Source organism: Gavia stellata, chromosome 37 (assembly GCF_030936135.1).
Source record: "Gavia stellata isolate bGavSte3 chromosome 37, bGavSte3.hap2, whole genome shotgun sequence".
Taxonomy (NCBI): Eukaryota; Metazoa; Chordata; class Aves; order Gaviiformes; family Gaviidae; genus Gavia; species Gavia stellata.
In genome coordinates, this window is record NC_082630.1 from 1,344,377 (window position 1) to 1,363,992 (window position 19,616).

The 19,616-nt window shown below is 48.1% G+C and overlaps 1 protein-coding gene across 1 annotated transcript in view; it reads right to left on the reverse strand.

The window, feature by feature from the left end:
* Nucleotides 1-44: 44 nt before the first annotated feature.
* Nucleotides 45-19,616, reverse strand: part of ABHD12 (abhydrolase domain containing 12, lysophospholipase) — a 49,460-nt gene continuing 29,888 nt past the window's right edge. The window contains exons 5-13 of the mRNA XM_059832959.1: nt 18,180-18,210; nt 6,299-6,344; nt 4,868-4,997; nt 3,291-3,328; nt 3,039-3,118; nt 2,144-2,226; nt 1,341-1,419; nt 932-1,059; nt 45-414 (exon numbers count right to left, since the gene is read on the reverse strand). Coding sequence (XP_059688942.1) covers nt 375-414; nt 932-1,059; nt 1,341-1,419; nt 2,144-2,226; nt 3,039-3,118; nt 3,291-3,328; nt 4,868-4,997; nt 6,299-6,344; nt 18,180-18,210 — 655 coding nt within the window. The 3' untranslated portion in view covers nt 45-374. The remainder of the gene's footprint in view (nt 415-931; nt 1,060-1,340; nt 1,420-2,143; nt 2,227-3,038; nt 3,119-3,290; nt 3,329-4,867; nt 4,998-6,298; nt 6,345-18,179; nt 18,211-19,616) is intronic.

The window sequence follows — 19,616 nt, forward strand, 5'->3', positions numbered from 1 at the left end:
GTTTTAAAGTGAAAGAAACACCCTTGGTCATGACACATGTGTCCCAGGAATGTCTGTCCCCAGTGGTACCATGCTGGATTGGCCAGGCTTTGTTGTGCTTACATTTTTCACGGTTTGGTACTGGCTCCTGGGCTGTTATCACCCCTCCATCCATGTCAAAAAAGAAGCCAACAACTTCTTTCTTCTACCATCACAGACGCTGACGCCGGGAGCTGGAGTTGCCAAGGGTACACATCAGGACCGGAGTGGGAATCCCTGACCTCCTCTGGTGCCGGGGATGGAAGAATGGCAGACTGACCCACAGGGAGGGGGGAGGAAAAGGAGAGAGAGGAAGGAAAGAGAGGAACATCTCTGTGCTGCCAAGCAGCCAGTCTTCAGTGATGATGCTCATGTTCAGATTTTCCCAGGAATTCCCTAGGAAAGGAGACAACACAGCAGTGACACTCAGCTCTCCTACACTCCGATGCATGCTGCAGCCTCTGCAGGTCTTCCCGTTCCCCCGGCAGGTACTAGGGCTTGAGCACTCGCAGCTACAGGGCACAGCACTGAGCTTTGCTCTCACCCATCAGTGGCTCCCACTAGAAGGGACGAGCAGAAGTAGCTGCTCTGCAAACAACTCCTCCAGAGCATCCAGCTCACAGCAGAGGTGAGCCAGAGAGGAGAAGTGCTCCCAGGTTTCCGTGGCTCCCCTTCCCAAAACCTGCTTTGCAGGGAGGTGGAGAGCTCTGACTTTGTGCTAAGCCAGCCCCAGCATCTCACCCACTCTGGAGACCAAAGGGCTTTTCAGAAGAGCTGCCCAATGCAGGTGCCTGTTACGTATCTCTCTTGCGCCCGGACGCATGTCACAGTGCCCCCCCAGAGCCCCAAGCCCCAGCCCCACTGCGCCCGCCCCCCCCAAGCCAGAGGAGACCCCAGTTAGCCGGGCTGTTACCGCAGTATTCGAGGTAGCTCTGGACTCCTGTAGATGTACTTGTGCCGGTAGCCAAGGTCTGTGTGGAACGGAACAAACTGCACCTTGTAGTCTCGGAAACTCCGTGACGTCGCAGCAATGTTGTAAAGCTGAGTCCAAGGGGAGACAGGTGAGGGACACGGGTCACTCCAAACCAGCTACCCCTGCCAAACCAGCACCCCTCTCAGGGGTGGGTTATGGGCCCTGGCTTGACCAGCTTTGCTAGCTCTAGCTCCATTTCACTCTTGATTTGCCCCCTCCAATACCACAGAATTTGTAGTCCCTTTGGGCTGTGCATTTCTACATACACCTTCCTATTGCTGACTTTGGGATGTCATCCTAGCCACACCAGTTCCTCCCACCAGATCAGTTTGCAGAGCCACATGTGTACCTTCTTTCCCAGATGAAATGGCACCACCGGGTCATCCTCAGCATGAAGGATGAGCAGGGAGCAAGAAATGTATTTCACACTGTAAGAGAGACAACAATGTCACAAAGGCTCAGAGCAATCCCATCACTAACACCAACACACTTGGATTTTCAAGAAAACCGCAACAACAAACATCTGTGGGTCATTAACTGCAGTTCAGATCTTGAAAACACTATTATTTGGGCACCATTCATTTGATCGATAGAAAATGTACTAGCGGAAAGGCATCCTTGTAAAAGCTATTTGCTGCTTAGACCAGAGAAAAGTGGCTCACCCCACTGCAAAGCATCATCCCCCAAGGTCTGGTTTGGTTTCAGTACTGAAAACCAAACTCACAAATGCTCAGGCTCTTGAATGAAAGGAGAAAAGAGTGAAAAGTGACAATGTTATTACACACAGGGTGGCTTATGCAAATGCACAGCAGAGAAATCTTCCCAAACTTTCAATGTCCCAATGCTGTTTAATGTGAGATGTACGCTTGAAAAGCATAAATCACATGGACCAAATTAGCATTTCCCCAAGCAGTCTCTGTGCTCTCTGTTGCATCTGTCCTTACTAAGAACAATTTAAAAAGAAAGAGCTCCACAGTGCAAAGCTGTGTTGCACTCAAGGCTGCGAGAGTAACTGAAATCCCTTCAGCAACTACAATGCTTCAACAACAACAACAAAAAAAGGCAGAGAGTGCAGCCTGATGTCCATCCTCCTTGATGCTTGCCATTGCTCACTGCAGCCACAGCTGAGACCCCAGCAAAGAGGGAACTCACTTCTCATCGTTTGCAAACTTAATTCCGCTTGTCGTGATGGGGTCAAGGAAGAACCAGTCAAACCCAGGGAAGTATCTGTATATCTGTGAGGAAAAATTCGCGTTAGTGGCAAGCACCAGCAGGACAGTTATACAAACAGCAGTTATGGGGCAGGTCACTGCCATCCCAGTAACATCCCTTTGCTGCTGGCTGCGCTCTCTGCGGTGAGATGGTCCGTGTTTCCATCAGCGTTTTTCCTCTCCTGTTTCAGGCCCATCTCATCAGTCTGCTCAGGGGCAGGCTCTCTGGGTGCTTGTATGGCCAAGGTCTCTACGTATCATGCTGCTGCTGGCAACAGTCTTCCTGGAAGAGAGCTTTATCCCAGGGCACCTCACCAGCCCGGTCGCATCCAACACCTAGCCTGGGTGTCTGCTCAGTTCAGAGCCAACTCGCAGCCGTGCCAGATGGAAGACGGCCACATCAGAATGAACGCACCAGGGAAACCACACAAGCGCAAAGGGGCTACACGGACAGGGTAGTAACCAAGAGAAGCCCAGCTTTGCCATCGCTTTGCTCACAGCCCACAAAATAGCCTCCTGCAACAGAGAAGCTACAACACAAGAAGAATGGGCTGTCCACTGCTGAGACAGAGTCTATCTTCCTCTCCCTACACTTGCTGCCCCTTCTGATCCCAGTTTCTGTTTGCTTTAAGCAGGGTCCACACATGGCTCTGGTACTGCTTATTGTACTAGCGCTCCCAGGAGCTGCCTTAAGTGCAGCTCTTTACCCCCGACACTTGTAAATATCACTGTTGCCCCACAAGTCATGCAGTTTGCTCAGCTACATCACTTCTGAAGGTTCATTTCTAAGCATACAATTACGTGCCACTAGTGTGAGAGCCACTGTGTGTACTTGCCACAGAAAAGGGGTGACTTCGAGCCTCCTCCCGTATGTTGGTAAATGGAGATTCCAGTATCAGGGCATCCGGGGGCGTTTCTGAAAAGCGGAAGGTAATGTGCTGAAAACGCAGGGGTGCAGATACCCAGCAAGGTCAGGGTCTCCAAGGTGCGCCAAGGACAGCCTTGTCACAACCGCAAACGTATGCGGAAATCTGGGACACCAGCAGGACCCGGGCTGGGTGGGAAGAGCACCCACCCACCAGACTCACCTCTCTCGCAAAGGCGCCTCACTAGATTGGTTGCGACCCTGGAAAGAAGAATAACAAGCATTTAATCTGGCACAGGCCCCCTGCAAAGCACCAGGCTCTAGTGGTAGCAGGCGGCAGAGTTACAACTCAACTGCCGTAATGTCGACCCCTCACACTGTCTGAGGTCTGGGCAGCCAGCCCACAAGGACCTGGGTTCCCACAGGTCTCCCATACCCAACTGTCTCAAACGGCATCAGGTGCCTGCATTTAGGTAAGTGAACAAGCCCAAGGAAGCAGCACACCGTGTAGCCACTTGGACGGACCTCCTTTAAGGCGGCTCTCAGGCTCCCAGCATACCTGCAGCTGTGTGACACAGCCTCTTACCCCCGGATCACAAGGGCTGAGCAAGAAAGAGGGGAATGCGGGGGTATGGGCAGAGGGGTGCTGTGTTCCAGGCAGCTGGAGCGCAGGGTCCCAGGGTGACACTGCAAGGAGCTACCATAGCTGGGTCAGAAAGCAGCAAGGTCTCCCCCACGCACCTCCCTAACGGGACAGGGGTATTTCCAAAGTTGCTGAATTCCCCCAAGCACAGCATATTTCAAAAACCTCAAACTCCAGGCTGGTTATGGTCACCAGGGACCGCAGCTGGGGACCACAGTCCCAGGCCAGTTGGATTGCAGTGCACTGGGAAATGTCACGAGCATGCTCTGACCCAGAAAGGGATCCTGAACACGGCAAAAATTTAGAGGAAGAGCCAAAGGAAAAGCCTTTGCCTTCTCTCAAACAAAGCAGGATGTTTAGTATCACAGCAATGAAGAGGCACTGTCCCGAAATGCCTCCCTGTCCCAGCAACACGTTTGTCGGACAGCAAGTCAAGCTGTTGCGGTCTCAAACAGTTTAATCTGCACACAGCTCAACTCAAGAGTAACTCTTGTGCTTGCCCTCTGCTCCTCCGCAAATCAAGGGGGTAAAAGCACATGCTGCCTGCTGAACACGACCCACCTCCAGACAGGGAGGATGCAGGAAAGGAAAGTTAAAAGCATGCAGGCAAAGGCACTTGACACTTTGAACTTCCCTGTGTCAGGCACGACCATGTAAATGTCACAGATGGCCAGCAGTGTAGTCATGCAGGCATCTGCATGAATACGATTACACACAGCATGTTTGCCAGGACAGGAGGAAAACGTCTCGTAAGGGCAAGTCACATGCACGTGTGGCTGGTCCGAGATACACTTTCGGAGTTATCAGAGAAGCCTGAAGTTCTGCTCTGAAGGACATACAGACATGGGTTCACCGCAGGAAGAGATCAGTGCAGTCCCACTTTCTCTCTCCTCGGTCAATCTGCGTTGTATTATTCCAAGTATCTTTTTTCCAGTGTAACCCTCTGGGCAACGAGGGTTCAAGATCAATTCCTACGTAGTCATTCACTGTAGCCCTTCTCACTCTGTAGAAAGCAAAGGGGAAGCTACTCTGCAGCTATTATGCCACAGACTCCAAGCCGAGCCAGCCTGGGGATTATGGCAAACAGCACCTTCATCCAAGGTCAGTGTTGAATGTTTTTCAGAAGCTGCTAAGTCCCATTGAGATTAGATGCTTACCCCGTGCCCAAGGAGTGTCCCCATATATAGACAGGGTTGTCTCCGCTTCTTGCTTTTATCCAGTCGAAGACGTGAAGGGCATCGTAGGTCATTCCCCTCTCTGACGGGCTGCCTATTGAATCGCCCCAGCCTGAAACACAAACAGTCCTTCCCAGAATCGCGCAAACTGGTCAGCAAAGCCAGCCAGCTCTTCCATGCAGCCCCTCTGCGACTGCAAAGGGACCTGGGACACGGACAGTTTCTTATTTCACTGTTCACCTATATAATTTGGGGCTGAAAGCCCTGACTGATCGGCAGTCATTTAAACAAGGTAACTGCTGGCTGCCAAGGAGTTTTTGTGGATTTCGTCAACAACGAAAAACAAGAGCTGAATCTCAAACACCGCCACACCATGTTCTCGCACCTACCCATCTGCAACAGCCCAGCTCCCAAACCTTAGCTGCTTTGGCATGCACATAACCAGTTTGTAAGCGGAGTCTCTAACAGCGTAAGAGTTGAATGCTTAGGGTCAAAACCCAAACACGTTACACAAAGCTGTTGCAACATCAGTTTGTCCACGCTGTTCGATCAATGCCCTCAAGCAATTTTCCACCCTCCTGACTGTTTTGGCTCTTACCGCTATTGCAGCATGTCTACACATCTTAGGCTAAGCAGCGAGCATCCCACATCCCTTCTGATACCTAATAAGCAGCCAGAAAAGCAGCTGCCAGCAGGACTGAAAAACAGGGCAAGCTCCTACAAATAAACCTCTCCCAGATGTTGTCTTGATAAAAATGCATCAGATTAATTTCTTTCCTGTATCTCCAGTGGCATTACACTGCAGCCATGGCTTAAATACTAAGGGAAAAAAAAAGAGCAGCAGATGCTTGACTGCTGGTGGCATAGAGTTGCAAAATGCTCATGGCTTCTGCCGAGGACATTACCAATTGTTAGTACATCGTTTACTCTATGTCTTACCTCATCTACCAGCTTTTAAAAAGAAGTGCAAGCTCAGTTCCCTCTGTGACCTCAGGAAAGTCAATTAGATCATATCCAAAAGACTACATCTCGGCAAGCTTCCTAGTTTCCAGATGTGCACCTGGAGGATGCCTTAACTGGATGCTGTGACAGCATATGTGCCTGGGTCACCCTCTCCTCCTCAGCTCCCAAATCAACGAGCCCTGTGCGCGAGGACAGATAGAAGCCAGAGTTCACCGAGCTCGGCATCAGGAAGCAGTGCTACACAGGAAGGCACTGGAAAGACATCTCTGGAAGTTCTCTGGATACCCATGAAGAAAAAAAGAAGCAATAACCACATCTAATTAGCTGGCTGCAAGCGTTTATAAAACAACAGCTCTCCTGAGATCCAAAAAAAAAAAGAGAGTAACTTCTTTGTTTCTTCTACAGAAAGAGACCTCTAAAAGCGTTTCATAATAAAAGAAGCCTACGTACCTCGATAATCAAATGTGACCACGTGATACCCAAGGGAGCTGAGAACCTGGAGGGGAGAGAAACATGCAGAAACCCATCACAGACACTTGCACAGCAGCCGTGCTCTTGCCTCAGGCCAAAATGCAGGGATCCAATTTATAACATTACTAGCCTGACATGGCAAAGCGACAACTTACAGCTTTTCGGTGTAGCAAGCACAGAGCTTTTCAAACATTAACCATCTCAGCCCGCTGATTTTACTCCATTTGTCTCCTGGATCTCGTATCAGGCTATCTTAGATGTTGATTCTCCCTTTAACAGCTTTGCCCTTAAGATCCGCAGATATCCTATGACTGTTTCCCCTACAAACACTTTCAGGTTTTCCAGTGAAATAGTACAACTGCTTCATTTATATTATTCAAATTAGCATAAATGTTAGCATAACATACAGGAGCCCGTTTTGGGTTTCAGAAGGCTTAAATATATACATCCAAAACGTGCAATTGCTCTTTCACAAAGATTTATGTCACAGCCAACGGTAATCCTAACAAAATCTGTTAAAAGCAAGTAAAAATACCCCATGTTAGATCAACTTGCTCAGGAAGAGTGCCTTGGCAAAAAGAACGCTAGCATTCCAAGCTGCCTTTGCTCAGTATGAACCTAACAGCTCCGTGGTAGAGAAAAATCAACAAAAAGTCACAAAAAGATTAAAATGGTGTTGCTTTCATGGTGTATGTATGATACATGATTAAAAAAAGCAATCTCAGTATTATGCTATACTCTAAACCTTCTAAGGGACAAGAGGAAATCATCTGGTATGTATACCCAACACTTTTATTTCTAGTGTAATTGCAATCTTAACAGCCCGAACAATTACTGTTACTAGTTCAGATCCCATTAGTACCGAAAAAAAGAGAAAAAGAGGACAACATAGGAAGGAGGAGTGTTCAGGTAACTCAAGGAGGGGTGCTGGCAACTCAACTCCTTTGCTGGGAGGACTATGATGGTGACGGTTTCTCCCACTTCCCTCTAGGATCCATCCGGGGCTAGTTTTCATACATTTCGGACAGGCACTGGATGTTTCTCTTCACCGGGCTGTGATTCCACGCTACATCCCAAACTACTTTATGGGTGTGCTGGTTTTGGCTGGGGTAGAGTTAATTTTCTTCCTAGCAGCTAGTATGGGGCTGTGCTTTGGATTTGTGCTGGAAACAGTGTTGGTAAAGCAGGGATGTTTGAGTTACCGCTGAGCAGTGCTTACACAGAGCCAAGGCCTTTTCTGCTCCTCACACCACCCCACCAGTGAGTGAGCTGGGGGTGCACGGGTTGGGAGGGGACACAGCCGGGACAGCCGACCCCAACTGACCAAAGGGGTATTCCATACCATATGATGTCATGCTCAGTATATAAAGCTGGGGGAAGAAGAAGGAAGGGGGGGACATTCGGAGTGATGGCATTTGTCTTCCCAAGTAACTGTTACACGTGATGGAGCCCTGCTTTCCTGGAGATGGCTGAGCACCTGCCTGCCGACGGGAAGTGGTGAATGAATTCCTTGTTTTGCTTTGCTTGCCTGCGCGGCTTTTGCTTTACCTATGGAACTGTCTTTATCTCAACCCACGAGTTTTCTCACTTTTACTCTTCTGATTCTCCCCCCACCCCACCTGGGGGGAGTGAGAGAGCGGCTGTGTGGTGCTGAGTTGCCGTCTGGGACTAAACCACGACAACAGGGTGTGTTCAGCATACATTGGACACATTCTCTTTGTTACCTGTAAACCCATTTTTGCCCAGCTCCCAGGTCTGCATCTCTTTAGCTGACCACTGCCAGGGCACGCACGGCTCGGGGGGGTCTCCGGGGTCAGCCCGTGCCCCGTTCCACACAGGCTCATACCTGCGCTCCTCTGCAATGCCCCCGTGTCCCCACCTCCAAGGTCTCTGCTGTCACACCAGGCCTGTGCTCCTCTACGCTATATTACCATGCTGGGTGTCCTCAGTGTTTCATTTGACGCAGAGTAACTCCATCTGTAACTTGCCCATAAAACCATTACAGCCATTTTCTCTACAACACTATCTGTATGAGAATTGTTACTATTTGTATTACAGTTATGGCAAAAAGTTCAGCAAAAGTACAACCAGCTAGCCAGTGGCCACCTGGTTGATAGACAATTGCTTTTATGGCTAAAACAGCTCCGAACAGTGCTCCAGGGAGCTCCAGAACAAGGCCTGAGGAAGCCTCGCAAACCTCCGCAGTGGCAATACCATACGCGCTGGGTTGCACGGCTGCAATTTCCCTTTTTGACAGCCCACCAACTGCAGGCTATCGCTCACGAGTCCAGCAAGGATGCTGCAAACCCTCCTGCGGCCCAAGGCTGCCCACCAGGACCAAGCAATGGATTTTCGGGGAGGCATTTACCCTTCCAACTCGCCTCTCGATAGCCCGCACAGCTCTGAGGGCAGCGCGTAGCTCTTCGCTGTAATGCGCTGCCGCTACTCAGTTGCTGAGTGTTCGATTTTATAGCCGACGCAGCTTGCGCAACGAATAAAATTGCTATTAAGACAACAACTACAGGCTGCAAAGCCGAGTTCAAAACTCCTGTAGTGGCAGGACACCGTTCTCGGAAGGAGTGCAGGCAGGAGCAGCGCTCAGAGGTTTGGACTGCGCAGCACTGTGGTGGATCAGATCCCTGCCTGGTGTGCAACATTCCCTACCTTCGGGGCTCGTTTGCACCACAAGCCGGACTTCCAGAGTTAACAGTCGGGTCAGCATTTGTTGCAATTTTTAAAATAACCTAGTGGTACTGGGACTACCGCAGCATACAATTGGAACGATACCTGTAAGCTGAGTGTCACTTCTAAAGGAATAGTACAATTTTCACCTTCACAGGTTACATATACAGATATCAGGTAGAGTTATAAACAATTAGACAATTTACAACAATGTGGGAGCACACAGTATGCGTACAAGTACAACTGGAGCTTACACAGACAACTGGTGCCTGACTGGAAGTGGAGAGAACTTTTCCGTTGTCCCACTAGGATCTAGAGGTCGTCTGAAGACAGAAAGCCAGTAACTTCACTATGTATCACACAGCTTGCCCTGCTGCTTGCTGGCATCCCGCCGAGACTAATGCCTTACATCATGCTCACCCTTGACGCACATCGTTGTGTTATTTCTTGGCACTGGCCGTGGCGTTATGCTACTCCACTACCTCTCTTTTAATGCCATTTTCCCCACTAACAGTTATTTGGAATTTGTATCAGCAGATGCAACTGCAACAGCTTCGAAGTCACTCAAAGCCCCTTTGCTTTTTGCTCTTCAGGTCTCTTCAAGCAATTCCCGTTTCTCTTTCTTTGGCTCTAAATCCTTCAAAGGGGTTCCCTTGCAGGTGGCAAGGTCCGTACTGTGTGCACTTCCAGGGCAAAGGCCCTTTACAGCAAAGGTATTAAATATGCGGCTGTTCCACTCCCGGATCTGCACTTAGAAGTTACCGTCTCCTCAAGATCCTCTTGAAAATAACTATGCCAACGTCACAGAGAGATGTGGTTATGTATATACACCACCACAGTACAGAATACCACTGCAACCTACATAACATAATAGCAGAACAACCAGGTAAAATATTAATTAACAAATTAGGTGCTGCAGGACAGCTGTTTCTACCAGAATCACTATATACCAGTTTTTATATGTTCACGTACATATTGGACCTCCTGACTTGGACATGCAGAACACTAAAGCTCCTTCTTGCAAAGTCTGGTTTTCAGCTTTACAACGTGATTTTACTGCTAAGATATCACATACAATCTAGCCTTTCCCAGGCCATTAAAAATGTTTTAACAGTATACCTATCTTCTATACGTTTGTTATGCGTTGGCTGCATTGGCAGCATCTCTTCTCAATGACAAATAGATGCACTTTTATTTTAATTACCAGCTGTTATGTTTAAAAACAGATTTTTACCATCCTCTATTTCTTCTTAAAAAATATGCTGAGTTTAACACATCCATTGCAACCACACACACAGGACTAACGTTTCATTTTCAAAGCCAACTGTATCCCAGTTCCACTAGAGACTTTATTATTCAACTATTCCTTCACCTTCTATCTGCTTAATTACTGATAAATAATTACTGGATAATGTTCTCAATTCAAACTTTTTTTTTTCCTTTTTGATCTCCATCCTAGATTTCTTTTATGTTTACACTCACGTGTACCTTGCACTTGTGCTGTAAGGGCTGGTACCCACCTCACCCTGGGAGCCCCAGGTCACTCTCCCCATGGCAGCTCTGCCTTCTTCCACCTGAATATTCACCTTCTCCCCCTCTGTTTGTCTTCCTGCAAACAGCCCTTCAGTACCTGGTTCTCCCCCTGCATTTACCTCCTCAGCCCACCGGTCTGACCTGCACCAGCCACCACTCACACCTCATACCTGTCGAAGACCACCACAGAGCGGCCTCCAGCCTTCCTTAACCCCAATCTGAGTCTGAATCCCCAAGCACAGCCCTACCTCCAAATCCTGCCACTCAACAGAGCCAAAAGCAGCAAGGTATCAGCCGAAACAACGGCCAGGCCTGGAAAGAGCGTGGAGTCTCCTGAAGAGGGACAGGAACGGCGTGATGCGCTCCCAGCCAAATTTGCCTCTTGCCACTGGGAGCCAGGAGCTGCAAGGCTACACAAACCAAACGCAGCTGGCAGAGAGCAGGAGGTGCTACCACATTAATCTGTCCGGCTCTTGTCCTCCTCAGCTGCCAAAAGCACCAGCCCTCTCACAGCAGTAAGCAATGAGGATGCCGTGAAGACACCCCCAGGCACAGGCGGCAGCAATCTCCATGCTCACCTAAACCTAAGCGGCCGCACACAGGACTCCTGACCACCAAGACCTGCCTCCTCACCACCCAGCATGGCACAAGCCAGTGTGCCCAGGTCTCCTCTCCCTAGCAGGCAGCAGGGACAAAGAGCAGGGATAAAGATGATGAAGGTCATCTCATGCCTCTGCCAAAGGAAGAAGTCGATGGAGCCTCCCACTCCTGCACCCATTCAACACAAAACCAAGATACAGGTGAACCACTTGCAGAGGCTCATTCCTCCAAGGACCTGCCAAGCCCCGACCATGAAGAGATGAGGCTGAGGAGGAACGGGAACAAGCAGGAAAAGCAGCGGAAACTGTCGCTACCACCATGGCAGCTGCCAGAGCCGTAAGGTGCCCACCTCGACCTCCACGATGCAGGGCCCCACACTAATGGCACCCTCTGCTTTGGAGCATGGCTCTGCTGCCCATGCACCTTCCTTCCTACCTTAGCATCGGGCAGCTGCAGCACCCAAACACCCGCTTCCCAAGAGGAAAGCAGACATGTACAGCAAGGCCAAAGAATGGCCTGTCACAGTGGATACACGAGAGAAGGAAGAACCATCACCATCAACATTCAGCTCCTCCTGGTGAAGGACACAGACAGCCAATGACGAGCTGCAACATCCCTGCCTGAAGCGAACAACCCTGGGAGCATCCCAATCCCACGCCCTGCACTAACAGCCTCTTCTGTTTTAGTCTTTTAAGAGTATTTTTCTTTCTTGTTTTTCTCCTTGGAATTAGTTCAGAAAAAGTCTCAGATGCAGCCAGTAAGATTTCAATTGGTTTTGCAGATAACAGGCATTTCCTTTGACCCTTAACAGGATATTTAGTGTAACAATGCCTAATGTTTTATTTATAGTAATTACTTGCACCCCTATAACAATACCATATTGTTTCATGTGCCGCTATCAAGTTGTGTAACCTCACACGGTGGGCAAAAAACCCCTCTGCATCAGCTCTCCACTACCCCAGCACATCAGTGTCATAACAACTAAAAGCTTCGCTGCCGAAGCCTCAACGTACAAGTATGAGCTGCAGAAGGAGCTTGCGGTAGTCCTTCGTTGACAGTCAAGGTAGCGAAGAGAACAGGACTCTTGTCGGTTTTGAAAGGTTTTGAGTTGCGTTATTCAAGAGTGAATAATGTAACACAGTGAGCCTGAATACATTGGTAACTGTGATATCTGGAAATCAGTCTTGAGCAAAGAATAACAGGACACTTGCCCAGACTAGAGTAAAGCATGTCCCTCAAAGTGAGTTTGCATCTGGTTGCTGCTCCACTGCTGCTCCTCCTGCTCGCTTCCTCATGGCTCCTGCTTCAGGTTACTGCCTTCAAACACACGTCGGCTCGGGCAGGAACGATTTCGGACACCTGCTGCTCACAGACCGTGCAGCAGTGACAGTCTCGATTTTCAGTGCTGCTGCCAAGAAAAGCTGCTCACCTTAAATCAATCACTCAGAAAGAAAGAGCAGAGACCTCTTCAGTTATTATTTCCCTTCTGAGCCTCTTCTAGCAGGTTTCCCTTGCTGCTTCCAGCCTACTAGCCACACCAGCAAAACAGACAGCAACCCAGCCTGTTTCATTCTGCTGGAATAAGCATGAACCTGGAGTTACTGGCATGGTTCTGGTAAGCCCGTGTGTCTGTTCACATGTAACTGAAAAAGACAAACTAAGCAACTTGTCTGTGTTCTCAGAAGCAAAAGAATACCACACCCAGGAACAGAAACCTTGGGTTTTGGTAAACTGTGTTCTCCACACGTGTACACACACAGAGGCACGCAGAGTCTTTGACTATTCTGAAGCATTGCTACTCTTCCTCAGTCAAAATCCAAAACTCCTCTGCATGTCTTGGCCAGCACAGAACGCACTGCAACATAGGCTAGTTCCCAGAAAAATGACCAAATAGATCACCATACACAACAGTCTCCTCAACCAACTTTCTGCAACTTAGCTCATCCTTTTTTCTTAAAGGAAAAGAAATCTCACCTGCCTCCGTGGGGCTGCCAAACAGCATTTTCTAAGCGATCTGAATTAAAAAGACTTTGCGGCGGGGGATCTCGCATAAAGAGCCGCATTGCAATAAAGCTTTATGAGTGCCAACACTCTGACACAAATTATAAAAGGAAGGGAATGATAGCTAAATCCATAGGAAAAACACAGACTCAGATCCCTCTGAAATGAGCCAGCAAAAATAATTATGGTTCTTTCAGAAACACATGATATGAGACCAAGAAATTGTGTGTGAGAATTTCAGCCAAGAGAGTTTAATAAAATAAATGACCACAAAAGTCATTAGGCAAAAGACCCAAAGCAGCTGAAGTTGCCTGTTCTCACGTAACACACCACAGTGCTGCATGTGGGAAATTCATTGGGTTTTGTACAAAATCTTCAGCACTTGAGATGGCACCACTCATACAAACGCGCTGTGCCGTGGGAAAGGGGGAAACCCAGGCTGAACCTGCCTGACAAGTGATAAAGTAACCCCCGCGCTGGCAACCTTGAAAATATTTTATTGCAACAAATTGTTCTGTGAACAGGCAAGTACTAGCTTTGTCACCCCGGCCAACTAATGGACCAACGGGGAGGTTTATACTGGCTTGGCCCAACATTTTGCCATTTAAAAGACTAAATGTCACCTTCAAAAGGTTGAAGAGCGCAAGGAATCTGAGCTGTCCTCAGTCCACATATATTTTCCCAGCAGCTGGTGATGTACGGCATCACATATGGCATCCTTGCAACAAAACCTGCATTAAGACCAGTGCCGAGGAGAAACCACATCGAGTTACAGTCGTTGGTGATTCCCTCCTGTGCGGAACGGAAGAACCCATTTGCAGACCAGACCCTCTTTTCAGGGAAGTTTGCTGCCTCCCTGGGGCCCAAATTAGGGACGTCACCACCAGAGTGAAGAGCTTAGTACAACCTTCAGACTACTCTCCATTCCTGCTCTTTCACTAATGATGTTGGCAACAAAAAGTCTGAGGTCAATCAAAAGAGGTTTCAGAATGCTAAAAAATTCAGGAACACAGATAGTGGTTTTCCCAGTCCTCCCAGTAATGGGGGGAGACTGGAAGAAACAGGCGAGCCCAGGATATCAATACCTGGCTCCAGGACTGGTGCCTCCACCAAAACTTTGGCCTTTTAAACCATGGAAGAGCCTTCAAGACACAAGGTATGCTGGGGCCTGACAGGATCCACCCGTCCCGACGGGGAAAACGCATCTTTGGGCGTAAGCTGGCGGGACTAATCGAGAGAGTTTTAAACTAGAATCGATGGGGAAGGGGATACCAACAGGATTGCCGTAGTTAGGCCAAGAGTTGGCACGGCATCGCCTGAGGGTGGCAATACTAGTGGGAACACTTATACTGCTCCCAGGAGCACGGAGGGCTCAGGAGTGTATCGGAAATGCTTGTACACCAACACACTCAGTATGAGAAAGAAACAGGATGAACTGGAAGCGTTGGTTAGTTCCCAGAACTATGGTACCACGGGTATCAGTGAGACTTGGTGGAATGAGTCCCATGATTGGAGTGCTGGGATGGAGGGCTACAGGCTGTTCCGGAGGGATAGGCAGGGCAGGTGAGGTGGAGGTGCCGCACCACGTGCAAGGGAGAGGTTTGATTGTACAACCCTTACAGTTAGTGATGACGTGGCTGAGAGCCTCTGGGTGAGGATTAGGGGGATGGAAAACAAAGGAGATGTGGTAGTGGGCGTCTACTACCAACACCCCAGCCAGGGTGTAAGCACCCATGAGTTACTCTACGGGCAATAATTAGGAGAAATTTCTGGATTGGTAGCCCTTGTCCTTATGGGAGATTTCAACTTCCCAGACATCAACTGGGAACACCATATCGCTGTGATGAGCAGGTTTTGGAAATTCTTGAAGTTGTAGGAGATAACTTCTTGTCACAAGTACTCAGTGAGCCAACCAGGAAAGATGCCACCCTAGACTTGCTGTTCATGAATAGAGAAAGACTTGTGAGAGATGTGATGGCAGGTGGCTGTCTTGGCCACAGTGATCATGAAATGGTTGAGTTTGAAATTTTCAATGTAATGAGGAAAAAGGACAGCGGAGTTGCTACCCTGGACTTCAGGAGAGCAAAATTCAAGCTACTCAGGGAGCTATTTAGCAGAGTACCCTGGGAATCTGCTTTTGAGGGCTTAGGAGTCCACAAGTGCTGGTCAGTCTTTAAGAACCACCTTTTAGAAGCCCAGGAGGAGGCAATCCCAGTGTGTCGTAAGGCAAGCAAGCAGGGCAGAAGACCAGCTTGGCTGAACAGGGAACTCCTCGTGGAGCTCCAGAGGAAAAAAAAAATTGTATGATCTCTGGAAGCAAGTTCTGGCTTTGCAGGAAGATTACAGAGCTGTGGTTCGTACATGCAGGGAGAAGACATAAAAGGCCAAAGCTCAATTAGAATTGAAACTGGCCAGTGTTGTGTCAGACAACAAGAAGGGCTTTTTTAAGTATGTTAAGAGGAAGAGGAGGTCTAAAGAAAACATTAGATGAATAGTGGTTGAAGATAGTCATCTGACTAAGAGCGATGAAGAAAAAGCAGAGGCTCTTTTTTTTTTTTTTTTTTTGCCTCAGCCTTTAATAATACTGATAGACCTTGGGCTGACCGGTCCCCTGAGTCAGAGGACCACGAGTGTGGGAAGAGTGACTTTCCATTTGTGGACACTGAAATTGTAAGGGACCAGTTGTACCAGCTGAATGTTCACAAGTCCATGGGGCCTGATGGGGTTCATCCCAGAGTACTGAAGGAGCTGGCAGATGTTACAGCAGGAACCCTCTCGGTCATCTACCAAAGGTCTTGGGAGTCTGGGGAGATCCCTACTGACTGGAAGCTAGCCAATGTGATTCCAGTCTACAGAAAGGGCATAAGGGAAGAGCCAGGGAACTACAGAACTGCTAGTCTAACCTCAGTTCCTGGAAAAATTATGGAGAACATTCTACTGGGTAGTACTGAAAGGCATTTAAAGAATAACGCAATTATCACAGAATCACAAAGGTTGGAAAAGACCTGTAAGATCATCAAGTCCAACCATCAACCCAACACCACCACGCCCACTAAACCATGTCCCGCAGTGCCACGTCCTCTGAACACCTCCAAGGATGGTGACTCCACCACCTCCCTGGGCAGCCTGTTCCAATGTTTGACCACTCTCTCAGGAAAGAAGTTTTTCCTAATATCCAGCCTAAACCTCCCCTGGCGCAACTTGAGGCCATTTCCTCTTGTCCTATCACTTGTCACTTGGGAAAAGAGACCAGTACCCACCTCACCACAACCCCCTTTCAGGTAGTTGTAGAGAGCGATAAGGTCTCCCCTCAGCCTCCTCTTCTCCAGATTGAACAATCCCAGTTCCCTCAGCCGCTCCTCATAAGGCTTGTGCTCCAGATCAGGCACAGTCAACATGGGTTCACAAAGGGAAAATCCTGTCTAACTGATTTGATTTCCTTCTATGATAAGGTCACCCACCTCGTGGATGAAGGGAAGGCAATGGATGTAGTTTTTCCATATTTTAGTAAGGCTTTGATGCTGTCCCTCACAGCATCCCTCTGGACAAGTTGTCCAGCTGTGAGATGAGCAAGTTCACAGTGCGCTGGGTGAAGAACTGGCTGAAGGGCATTGCTCGGAGGGTTGTAGTGAATGGGGCTACATCTGGCTGGTGACCAGTCACCAGCAGTGTTCCTCAGGGCTCAATTCTAGGGCCAGTTCCATTCAATATGTTTATCAATGATCTGGATGCAGGAGTTGAACACACCATTAGCCAGTTTGCTGATGATACCAAACTGAGAAGTGCTGTTGACTCTCTGGAGGGACAAGATGCCTTGCAGAGGGATTTAGATAGATTGGCACATTGAGCAATGATTAATGGGATTAAATTTAACAACTCAAAATGCTGGATTCTGCACCTAGGACGGAGTAACGCCGAGCACAAGTATAAATTGGGAGAGGAGTGGCTGAAGAGCAGCCCTGCAGAAAGGGATCTGGGGGTGCTGGTTGACAGCAGGCTCAATACAAGTCAGCAGTGTGCCCTGGCAGCCGAGAGGTCAAACCACGTCCTGGGGTGCATCAAACACAGCATAAACAGCTGGTCAAGAGACGGGATTGTCCCACTGTATTCAGCGTTGGTGCAGCCTCACCTTGAGTACTGTGTGCAGCTCTGGGCCCCACAATTTAAGAAGGATGTGAAGGTACTCAAATGCATCCAGGGGAGGGCAACAAAGCTGGTGAAAGGGCTGGAAGGAATGTCCTATGTGGTGCGGCTAAAGACTTTAGGTTCATCTAGTTTGGAGAAAAGAAGACTGAGGGGCGACCTCATTTCTCTACAGCTTCCTGAGGGGGGAACGTGGAGAGATAGGTGCAGATCTCTTCTCCCTGGGATCCAGTGATAGGACGCGTGGGAATGGTTCAAAGCTGGGTCAGGGAGGTTCAGACTGGACATTAGGAAGCATGTCTTTACCGAGAGAGTGGTCAAACACTGGAACAGGCTTCCTAGAGAGGTGGTCGATGCCCCAAGCTTGTCAGTGTTTAAGAGGCATTTGGACAATGCCCTTAACATGCTTTACTTTTTGGTCAGCCGTGAAGTGGTCATGCAGTTGGACTAGATGATCATTGTAGGTCCGTTCCAATTGAAAATACTTTATTCCACGATGGCGAGTGTATAGAGACTGGTAACATATTAAAGAATACTCTCAAATGGTACCTTAAATTAGTATACTAGTATAATCAGTCAAATTATGGCTGTGATTAAATAAAACTTTTAATTTTTCCTATAAATTGTGTTGTGAAAATATTCCTGGCAAAGAACCTGGTTAGCTCAGTTGGGGCCGACAGTTAACAGCAGCAAGTAAAAGACCTTTCAAATATCTTTTAATAAGGGGAAGCATGCTCACAGCTTACAGACCCCTTTTCCCATACACACTTCGTATCTAGAGGAGACTAAGAGTCCTAAGCTATCTGCCTGTTGACAGTGGGCTGTAATGAGCAGTCTTCTCAAGTCTGTGCACATCTGACATGTTAATGCAACTGCTTGGACAACACATGCAGCCACTTACCTTGTAAAGCTCCACGCGGTGATCCCCTCCTCTGGCAAAAGTGATTCATGGAGAAGAGAAGAAAAACACCAAACAAACAAAAAAACAAACACATGTGAACATTTAAGCTTCCAGAAACAGACTTTCCCAATTGCCTCAGGGTTCCAGTTTAACACAACCATGCCAAACATAAGAAACACCGTAACTGCTTTGTCACAGGCTTCAGCAAGGCTTTGCTGAGCTATGCAGGACATAGTTTTGAAGTCAACTTCTCCCTACAGATCTCTTCTCACAGCAGGTAAAGACGAACTTTTCAACCCAACCTCCTATCTGCCTTTTCCAAAGCCTGTAATACATCCAAAACAGCCTGTCTCTGTTGGCTTTGCAGACCCTGTGTTCCTGCCACCAGTGCTGCCCCAGCCAATAACCCCTGCTTTCCAAGGTGCGATGCTCTCAGCAGAACTCACCACATTAACCCAAGCAGATGGCCCTTGGATTTTCTCACCTGGCTCCAAGCACAGGGACAGAAAGGACATGTGCAAAAGACTGAGCAGAGAAAACCAGAGTTGAACACTGTAAATAAGTCCAGGGGAAGAATCTGCTTTAATGGATTTTTTTGATAGATTGAAATCTAGACAATGAAATGGAGAGTGAATGTGCCATTGCATGCTTTAAAAATATATCCAAAACATGACAGGGCTAATCCACACTCAAACGTTAGTCTAGTATTGATGTAAGAATAGATTTACTCCTGCACTCATATGAAAACTCGAAAACATTCACACTATGACTGGTTTGGTCAGTGCAGCCTCTAAACCAAAATGCCACTTTCCAGACCTCCCTCTAAGAACACATGCACTCGCCAGCCAAAAGCTGCCAGCCCCAACTGTACTACAAAAAACCTAAGGCAGCCAAAACCACTCAGGGCAAAGCGCAAGGGCTTGCTTGCAAGTCATTTTGAATCATACAAGTCTGAAGAGGAAGAAGATACACTTGCTTGAAAAGTCACCCCTGACATGCACACATTAGTGCCTTTTCATGCATTCCTCAAAGCGCAACAGAGGAGTTTTTTCTAGGGGGATCAAGTAAACATAACATTTCTGCCTCAGCTCCAGACCACTCAGGCAAACCAGAAAGCCAAGGCAGTGCCTTTTACTTATGGTTAATGCAGCCTGCATCAATAAAGCAGCCCTTTGACAAGAGACTTGAATACGCAGTGTAGAAACATTGGCAAAGCCAACGCACCTTCCAGCTTCTCCAACACACAGAGTAAAGCAAAATGTGAAATATGTAACTGATCCATAGCTCAATACTTCATCTCAGCAGCACTTGGGAGAGCCAAGAAGTAAATCTAATCAATACGCACATAACAGAGATATTGGTGCCAAATTACCACCATTAAGCTGCAGAATAGCTTCCGTTAGTATCATTTGCTGCACCCAATAAGGCAAGAAAACA